The sequence below is a fragment of the Gouania willdenowi genome, unplaced genomic scaffold, assembly GCF_900634775.1.
Source record: "Gouania willdenowi unplaced genomic scaffold, fGouWil2.1 scaffold_423_arrow_ctg1, whole genome shotgun sequence".
In the NCBI taxonomy this organism is placed as follows: Eukaryota; Metazoa; Chordata; class Actinopteri; order Blenniiformes; family Gobiesocidae; genus Gouania; species Gouania willdenowi.
This window is the reverse complement of record NW_021145184.1, coordinates 49275-59216: the sequence shown is the minus strand read 5'-3', so window position 1 is coordinate 59216 and position 9942 is coordinate 49275. Positions and strand designations below refer to the sequence as shown.

At 36.0% G+C, this 9942-nt stretch overlaps 1 protein-coding gene across 2 annotated transcripts; it reads right to left on the bottom strand.

Moving 5' to 3' along the window:
- Positions 1-494: 494 nt before the first annotated feature.
- Positions 495-6079, bottom strand: LOC114460317 (forkhead box protein J1-B-like). Of its 2 annotated transcripts, XR_003673582.1 has the most exons (7): positions 5922-6079; positions 5292-5638; positions 4351-4555; positions 3588-4231; positions 2408-2596; positions 1645-2288; positions 495-632 (listed from the first exon to the last, which is right to left on the bottom strand). XR_003673582.1 is itself a non-coding variant. In XM_028442248.1 (5 exons), exons 2-4 carry the CDS (start codon positions 5594-5596, stop codon positions 3596-3598), a joined length of 1146 nt encoding a protein of 381 aa, XP_028298049.1. In that variant the 5' UTR covers positions 5597-5638; positions 5922-6079; the 3' UTR covers positions 2511-2612; positions 3588-3595. The 2 variants fall into 2 exon arrangements, 1 of the variants encoding a protein (XP_028298049.1); XM_028442248.1 differs by lacking the exons at positions 495-632; positions 1645-2288 and having other exon boundaries at positions 2511-2612.
- Positions 6080-9942: the final 3863 nt, after the last annotated feature.

The following is a 9942-nucleotide window of genomic DNA, read 5'->3' as shown; positions in this document are numbered from 1 at the left end:
TTTTGTACAAATATTAAGTTTTGTTTATTTTGAGTGGAGCCTTTATGTATATTTTTGTGCATTTCTGTTGTCGTTTTGTGTACTTTTTGTATAAATGTTTAGTTTTTTGTTTTTATTTACTATATTTGTTATAAATACACACACGCACACACACAGACCTTTCTTGCATTATAGATAGAGAATGAAAAAGATAATAAAGTCTTTGCCTCTGGGTTGATTTTCCAGAATCCTCCTCTGTCGGGTTCGTCTTTCTGTCGAGGGACCTTCTTGAACCTCTTGTTGAGGGACAAGGTTTGACGAATAGAGTTCTGTAACAAAGACACAATAAAAGCAATATTTATTACAAAACCATTGATTAAATATGAGTAAGTGATGATAAATGAAGGGAGATGGATAGTCATAAATAATAAAAGTGGGTGTCACTTACCTGCCAGGTGGGCTCTGCGTGTCTGTAGTAGCAGAAGTTCTCTTTGATCCACTTATAGATGGTGGACAAAGTGACTTTGGGCTGTTCACTGGCCTGCATGGCCATGTAGATGAGAGAGGAGTGGGAATGAGGTGGTTTGGCTTTGGGGTTGGTCTTGTAGTCCACCTCCACCAGAGGGATGGGCTGCATCTGGATGTGAGGGTACCTGGGATGGAGTCAATTACATTTTTCAGTTATAATTACATTTTCAATTACCCATTGTCAATTAACAATTCAATTATGATTACAATGACCAACATTTTTTCAAATTACATTTCAATTACAATTTTTTTAAACCTCAACGTCAATTACAATTACATATTCAATTACTAAAGTTCATATACAATTAATCACTGACACTGTAATAAATAACCTAAATGAAGTTAACCTTCCTCTTGTGTTAGCTTTCTGTTAGCATCTCTTATGATAACTGGTCCTAAATCAGCTGAAAAATACGCTAAAAACAAATATATATCATGTAATTTATTTCATATCTATTGGTTACCTTGTTAGGCTTCCTAATCAATGAAAATATAGGTTTTTTAATATTTTTGGTGTGTGTGTCTGAGCATTTTTTATATCAGTATAACACTCAGTTTCATTTTTGTTTCAAATGATGAAATGTGAGAAAGCTTGAAATGAAACATGATTTAATAACTGTTAACTACATATGTGTAGAACTGAACTTAGAACTCTAACATGGATCCATGTGTTAAATTATAATTGACGTTTTGTGTACTTTTTGTATAAATGTTTAGTTTTTTGTTTTGATTTACTATTTTTGTTATGAAAACACACACACACACACACACACACACACACACACACACACAGACACACACCCACAAACCTTTCTTGCATTATAGATTGATAATAAAAAAGATAATAAAGTCTATGTCCTCAGTCTGTCCTTCATTGTATCATTTTTCAGGGCGAGCTGTGTTGGTTTGATATTATTATCCTTAACTTTCAGTGAAAAAGTAAAAAAAAGAATTTTCAGTCCCAGGGAACAAGATATATGATGAAAACGAATATATAAACAAAGTTCACAAAAATGTATAGCAAAAGACAAATGAAAATACTGAACAAAATATGAATTAAAAATCAAAAAAAAAAATACAAATTTAAAACTAATTTCCACATAAAATACAATATATACATATTACAAAGATTCTTACGTGGTTTGTTATAGGACAGTCAGTGTTGTTGGTGGTGGATGGTCATAGGTAGATGTGAAGAAGCCCTCACTCAGACCAAAGCCTTGATCCAGGGTTTGGGGTACGGTCTCTGTCCCCACTGTGACCTCCACCAATGGCTGCACCTCTCCTACCTCTGACTGCTCAGAGAATAACAGGTCCATGTAGCCATAGGACAGCTGGTGGTTCATGGTATCTTCTCCTCCTCCCCACCACCTTTCCTGCTCTCCTGTTGGTTGCTGCTTCCCTTCCATCTCACATTCCTGGACCCTAACAGCAGAGGTGAGGTCCAAATCCTCCAAGGTGTTACAATTCCCACCGAAAACTTCAAGACACGCTGCTGCAAGAATGTCAAGATCAAGCAGTGTCTCTGTAGACCTCGTGGTCCCTCTACTGTCCGTAGGCAACAGGGTCTTCTGTTCAGGACTCATATCTTCATTAACAGAAGAAGTGCTTGCAGTGTCCTGATAGCCCTGAAAACGTTTCTTGCGTCTGGAAAGTCTCTTGACACACATGTCTGAGTGATCTGGGTTGATTTTCCAGAATCCTCCTCTGCCGGGCTCGTCTTTCTGTCGAGGGACCTTCTTGAACCTCTTGTTGAGGGACAAGGTGTGACGAATAGAGTTCTGTAACAAAGACACAATAAAAGCAATATTTATTACAAAACCATTGATTAAATATGAGTAAGTGATGATAAATGAAGGGAGATGGATAGTCATAAATAATAAAAGTGGGTGTCACTTACCTGCCAGGTGGGCTCTGCGTGTCTGTAGTAGCAGAAGTTCTCTTTGATCCACTTATAGATGGTGGACAAAGTGACTTTGGGCTGTTCACTGGCCTGCATGGCCATGTAGATGAGAGAGGAGTGGGAATGAGGTGGTTTGGCTTTGGGGTTGGTCTTGTAGTCCACCTCCACCAGAGGGATGGGCTGCATCTGGATGTGAGGGTCCCTGGGTTGGGGTCAATTACATTTTTCAGTTATAATTACATTTTAATTACCCATTGTCAATTAACAATTCAATTATGATCACAATGACCAAATTTTTTTCAAATTAAATTTCAATTACAATTTTTTGAAACCTCAGTCAATTACAATTACATATTCAATTACTAAAGTTCATATACAATTAATCACTGACACTAAACTTCATCTTGTGTTAGCTTTCTGTTAGCATCTCTTGTGATAACTGGTCCTAAATCAGCTGTAAAATACACTAAAAACAAATATATATCATGTAATTTATTACATATCTATTGGTTACCTTGTTAGGCTTCCTAATCAATGAAAATATAAGTTTTTTAATATTTTTGGTGTGTGCGTCTGAGCATTTTTTTTATCAGTATAACACTCAGTTTCATTTTTGTTTCAAATGATAAAATGTGAGAAAGCTTAAAATGAAACATGATTTATTAACTGTTAACTACATATGTGTAGAACTGAACTTAGAACTCTAACATTTATCCATGCGTTAAATTATAATTGTCGTTTTGTGTACTTTTTGTATAAATGTTTAGTTTTTTGTTTTGATTTACTATTTTTGTTATAAATACACACACACAAACACACACACACACACACACACACATACACACAAACCTTTCTTACATTATAGATTGATAATAAAAAAGATAATAAAGTCTGTGTCCTCAGTCTGTCCTTCACTGTATCATTTTTCAGGGCGAGCTGTGTTGGTTTGATATTATTATCCTTAACTTTCAGTGAAAAAGTAAAAAAAAAGAATTTTCAGTCCCAGGGAGCAAAATATATGATGAAAACGAATATATAAACAAAGTTCACAAAAATGTATAGCAAAAGACAAATGAAAATACTGAACAAAATATGAATAAAAAATCAAAAAAGAAATACAAATTTAAAACATATTTCCACATATAATACAATATATACATATTACAAAGATTCTTACGTGGTTTGTTATAGGACAGTCAGTGTTGTTGGTGGTGGATGGTCATAGGTAGATGTGAAGAAGCCCTCACTCAGACCAAAGCCTTGATCCAGGGCTTGGGGTACGGTCTCTGTCGCCACTGTGACCTCCACCAATGGCTGCACCTCTCCTACCTCTGACTGCTCAGAGAATAACAGGTCCATGTAGCCATAGGACAGCTGGTGGTTCATGGTATCTTCTCCTCCTCCCCACCACCTTTCCTGCTCTCCTGTTGGTTGCTGCTTCCTTTCCATCTCATATTCCTGGACCCTAACAGCAGAGGTGAGGTCCAAATCCTCCAAGGTGTTACAATTTCCACCGAAAACTTCAAGACACGCTGCTGCAAGAATGTCAAGATCAAGCAGTGTCTCTGTAGACCTTGTGGTCCCTCTACTGTCCGTAGGCGACAGGGTCTTCTGTTCAGGACTCATATCTTCATTAACAGAAGAAGTGCTTGCAGTGTCCTGATAGCCCTGAAAACGTTTCTTGCGTCTGGAAAGTCTCTTGACACACATGTCTGAGTGATCTGGGTTGATTATCCAGAATCCTCCTCTGCCGGGCTCGTCTTTCTGTCGAGGGACCTTCTTGAACCTCTTGTTGAGGGACAAGGTGTGACGAATAGAGTTCTGTAACAAAGACACAATAAAAGCAAAATTTATTACAAAACCATTGAGCAAATATGAGTAAGTGATGATAAATGAAGGGAGATGGATAGTCATAAATAATAAAAGTGGGTGTCACTTACCTGCCAGGTGGGCTCTGCGTGTCTGTAGTAGCAGAAGTTCTCTTTGATCCACTTATAGATGGTGGACAAAGTGACTTTGGGCTGTTCACTGGCCTGCATGGCCATGTAGATGAGAGAGGAGTGGGAATGAGGTGGTTTGGCTTTGGGGTTGGTCTTGTAGTCCACCTCCACCAGAGGGATGGGCTGCATCTGGATGTGAGGGTCCCTGGGTTGGAGTCAATTACATTTTTCAGTTATAATTACATTTTCAATTACCCATTGTCAATTAACAATTCAATTATGATTAAAATGACCAGCATTTTTTCAAATTACATTTCAATAACAATTTTTTTTAAACCTCAAAGTCAATTACAATTACATATTCAATTACTAAAGTTCATATACAATTAATCACTGACACTGTAATAAATAACCTAAATGAAGTTAACCTTCCTCTTGTGTTAGCTTTCTGTTAGCATCTCTTATGATAACTGGTCCTAAATCAGCTGTAAAATACACTAAAAACAAATATATATCATGTAATTTATTTCATATCTATTGGTTACCTTGTTAGGCTTCCTAATCAATGAAAATATAGGTTTTTTAATATTTTTGGTGTGTGTGTCTGAGAATTTTTTATATCAGTATAACACTCAGTTTCATTTTTGTTTCAAATGATAAAATGTGAGAAAGCTTGAAATGAAACATGATTTAATAACTGTTAACTACATATGTGTAGAACTGAACTTAGAACTCTAACATGGATCCATGTGTTAAATTATAATTGACAATTTTTATAGGATTTTTATGGCAATTACAATTACAAAGTCAAGTATCTAAACTCAATAAAAAATGACTTATGATTACAACATTAAAACTACAATTACAATTATAATTACGCCATAATTGTAATTAATCATCCATTAAGCAATTGCAATTATAATTGACCCCAACCCTGGTACCTGGAGAACAGGGGACCAACGGTGGAGTCACTGCCGAGGTACTGAGGCATCCCGGTGGCTGCGGTGTGTCCTGCGGCGGGGCTGGACGGAGAGTCGGTGTCAAAGCTTTCATGGAAGAGCTGCTCCTGGGAGGAGGGACACCCGGGGCCACTGGGCCGCTCCGGGTCTGCACTGAGGATGGAAAAGTTCTGGAGCCAGTTGAGGCTGGTCAGGCAGTCATCAAGGGGGGCAGGTCCGGACCCTTGGACCTCATCCTTCGGGTACATCTCCAACCTGTCCACCTTAAACCTTTTGGCTTTAGACATTGTCAAGACCGGTTTCCTGGTTTGAGACTGAAGATGTTCAAACTGACATGAAAAATGAAAGAGTGGAAAAATCAACAATAAATAAATACATAAAAAATATCAGTTCAAATCTAAAAACGTTAAGTCACACTGGATTATAACTACATTTTCAATATTATAAAACAAATATTTTCATTTAAATGTTTACTAGATTCAGGAAATTATCTGAATAAATAACTATATTTGCAATATTACAAATCCAGCAGTATTTCCTAACTTGATTCAGGAATATCGCTGAATGTATGATTAAAGTTTGTAATATTACTAAAAAGCTTTGGTCACAAACCTTGGTCACTGCTGACCTCTGCTGGTCAATGTTTACGGGCTGGTTTTAAGGATATTAGACCTCCTTTAGTTCTATGTGTGAGTCTTTAGTGCTGTCACTGTTGTTGATCCTGCTGCAAAACTCACACTGCGGTTAATTCTGATATTTTTCAAATTATAACCTGCGTTACCATGACTACCTGTAAACAACTGCCACTAGTGGAAATTCAAAAAATGCATGATTATGAGCGGGGCTCCTGTAGCACTTTTAGATTAAAAAAAAAGGTTTTTGGGTTAAATAATCTTGTATCTGTGGAAGTCATTAGCATTGTTGCTAAAGATGAATAAATGAAGGCAAGACTTGCAATAAACTAATTAGTCATTAGTTCAACTCTATTATAACCAGGTGATCTGGGTTAGGTTTAGTTAGTTAGTTATTAATTAATGAGTTATTAATATTACAAGAATTAGTTGCAACTTCATATTATTCATTAACATATATTTAAATGCTTTATAAAGCAATTGTTAAAGTTTTATAATCATCAATTTAACTTTATAATGACCATTCAACTAATGTTGATGATGCTCTACACAGTGTTTATTAACCATTTACAAAGTATTATAAACATATGTTCCAACTTTACAATAACTATCCAGATAATGATTGTAAATGGTTTATAAATCTATTATTAACCATTAGTAAAGTATTTATTATCTAAAACATGTTTTATAAAGCATTCGTAAGGGATTATAATCTTCAGTTCCAACTTTATAATAACATCCAAATAATAATAATAATAATAGATAATTCATAAAACATTTATAAACCATTAACTAATATCTGATCCATGTGTCTCTGTAATGTTTATAGATGTTTTATAAACCATAATCAAGGTTTTATTTACACTTTATACAGTAAATAAAATGTTATAATCGGTGCATCAATAAACTGTTAATATGACATCAAGTATAGCATTACAAATCATTAAAAACATTATTAACTATAATTTCATTGTTTGTTAACAGAAATTAACTAAATGTTAATTAACTATTTATTTACCATTATTTACTGTTTATAGATGATGGTTATTCCCAATATAATTCAAATAATACTATTGAAGCCAATGTGTATGATGTTTTTTTTTTAATTTCTTTTATAATCCTGGGTTTATTTCCAATGGTTGATTGTCGTAATCTTGTTTATTATGCAATCGAAAAATGCGGAAGTGACGTCAGCGCGGACTAGCGCGGGAAAAAGAGGGAGAGGAGAAAGGAGAGTGAGGTGTGCGCGAGAAGCCCCGGATGTTGACCGGAGAAACAAAGACGTACAGACGGAGTGAAGCTAAGTGAAGGCTTGCAGGAGTTTTGACGAGTTCGACAGACTTCAGCGTGGAGAGCGGAGGACGGGTCGTACCGTGTAGGACCAGGTGTGAGAGAGGCACGGACGGAGGAGTTAGCCGAGCGGGCTAACGAGGAGCTACCGTGTAGGACCAGGTGTGAGAGCCGCGGACGAGGAGGAGGCCACTGCTGGGTAACGGGGAGCCACGTTGTCGGCTACTGTGTTTGGGAACCGCAGTTGCCCTGCGTTTTCACCGCACTCAATGTTTTGAAAGACAGAGTTTCAACGCACCCAATGTTTTGAAAGACCTACCAGCTGGAAACAATAATTGCATCGAGTTGTGAGAAAGACAGAGGAAGTCGTTCGTTTTAACGATTACACGTGACTGTGTGTGGTGTGGGCCCACCACCATTGCTGGAGTTGATTTGACACGTGTTGGATTCCATTGTGTGTGTCGTTGTATACTGTTTTTCATCCATCTTAAAATATAGTTCATATAAAGTTGTTTAAACATATTTCATCTCTGGATCTCAGCGTTATTGATTAGGATTATATAGTGAATTAGTTGTGTATATTGGTGGGATCATACACTTTTGTGGTATCTATCTTTACAAATTTAACTGAACCCCAGCACCCCTCCATTCTCAAGAAGGGCTTCATATAGAGTGGTGTGCAGGTGCTACATGAAGTTTTATAATCATCAATTTAACTTTATAATGACCATTCAACTAATGTTTATGATGCTCTACAGAGTGTTTATTAACCATTTACAAAGTATTATAAACATATGTTCCAACTTTACAATAACTATCCAGATAATGATTGTAGATGGTTTATAAACCTATTATTAACCATTAGTAAAGTAATAATTATTTAAAACATGTTTTATAAAGCATTAGTAAGGGATTATAATCTTCAGTTCCAACTTTATAATAACATCCAAATAATAATAATAGTAGATACTTCATAAAACATTTATAAACCATTAACTAATATCTGATCCATGTGTCTCTGTAATGTTTATAGATGTTTTGTAAACCATAATCAAGGTTTTCTTTACACTTTATAAAGTAAATAAAATGTTGTAATGTGTGCATCAATAAACTGTTAGTATAACATCAATTATAGCATTACAAATCATTAAAAAACATTATTAACTATAATTTCATTGTTAACAGAAATTAACTAAATGTTAATTAACTATTAACCATTATTTACTGTTTATAGATGATGGTTATTCCCAATATAACAATTAAAAACATATTCTAATTGAGTTTTATTGTCAGAGTTTTCTTGGAAACTGTAAAACTAACAACACATTGGTTTTGATGATTGTTTTAATTGACTTCAACATTTTAAAACACAGCATGGTATAACAATGAACCCACAGTTGTAGAACTCCATCACTTCAGTACATCTGGCCAATGCTTCATTAAGAAACTCAATAAATATATAATAAATCCATTTGTTCACAAATATATTAAATAGGTGAACTGGAGAAGGTGAGTGTAGAACAATAAGATGTTACTGGAAGCTTTGTCTCCTCTTCATCACTCTTTGGCATCAGTGACTCCTCCTCCTGTGATGGAGAAGGTGGCTTTGTTTTCTGGCATGTTGGGACTATTCACAAACAGAGAGAGAATCATTTAGGAAAAATTATTTTAGAGTTTCACTTTGGAAAACTTAGTCTTGGTCCATTTACAGGTGCTGGTCATATAATTAGAATATCATGAAAAGGTTGATTTATCTCAGTAATTATATTCAAAAAGTGAAAGTTGTATTTTGTATACATTCATTTTACACAGGCTGACATATTTCAAGTGTTTATTTCTTTTAATGTTGATGATAATAACTGACAACTAATGAAAACCTCCAAGAGAATATCTCAGAAATGTAGAATATTGTGGAGAGATTCAATATTGAAGACACCTGGTGCTCCATTCTAATCAGCTAATTCACTCAAAACACCTGTACATTTTGCATGTCCTTTGGAAATCAAGGTCCCAGAGTCTGTAGGAAGAGAGAAGAGGCACAGAATCCATGTTGGTTAAGGTCTAGTTTAAAGTTTCCACAGTCAGTGATGGTTTGGGGTTCCATATCATGTGCTGGTGTTGGTCCACTGTGTTTCTTTAGGTCCAAGGTCAACGCTGCCATCGACCAGGAAGTTCTAGAGCACTTCATGCTTCCTGCTGATGACCAACTTTATGGAGATTTCATTTTCCAACAGGACTTGGCACCTGCACACAGTGGCAAAGCCACCAGTACCTGGTTTAAGGACCATGGTATCCCTGTTCTTGATTTGCCAGCAAACACGCCTGACCTTAACCCCATAGAAAATCTATGGGCTATTGTGAAGAGGAAGATGGGAGACGCCAGACCCAACAATGCAGAAGAGCTGAAGGCCACTATCAGAGCAGATTAAAACAAGATAAAGGAGAAATTGAAAAACCAATGGGAGCAGGTGGTGAGTGTATACAATCCAGAGGACTTTAAGCAACATGGGGGTTTATATCAAGTCATACAAACCTCAACAGCACACTTTTCAGAAAAGGGAAACATCCAAATGAGAAGTGTGACTTCTGTGGTGAAGAAGAAACCATAAACCAGGGGTGTCAAACACATTTTGGCTCAAGTGGGCCACAGATTAATTGGACAAAAAGTGCAATTTTAACGCTAATGTGCCGTAGTTTTCACTTCCATTCAT

What these genes read in the sequence shown, in the direction of transcription:
- LOC114460317 (XM_028442248.1), bottom strand. Translation starts at nt 5,596, where the DNA reads ATGTCTAAAGCCAAAAGGTTTAAGGTGGACAGGTTGGAGATGTACCCG. An exon ending in GTTGGTCCCCTGTTCTCCAG is followed by an intron (nt 4,556 to 5,291) that starts GTACCAGGGTTG and finishes ACTCCAACCCAG; the next exon opens with GGACCCTCACATCCAGATGC. An exon ending in ACGCAGAGCCCACCTGGCAG is followed by an intron (nt 4,232 to 4,350) that starts GTAAGTGACACC and finishes TCTTTGTTACAG; the next exon opens with AACTCTATTCGTCACACCTT.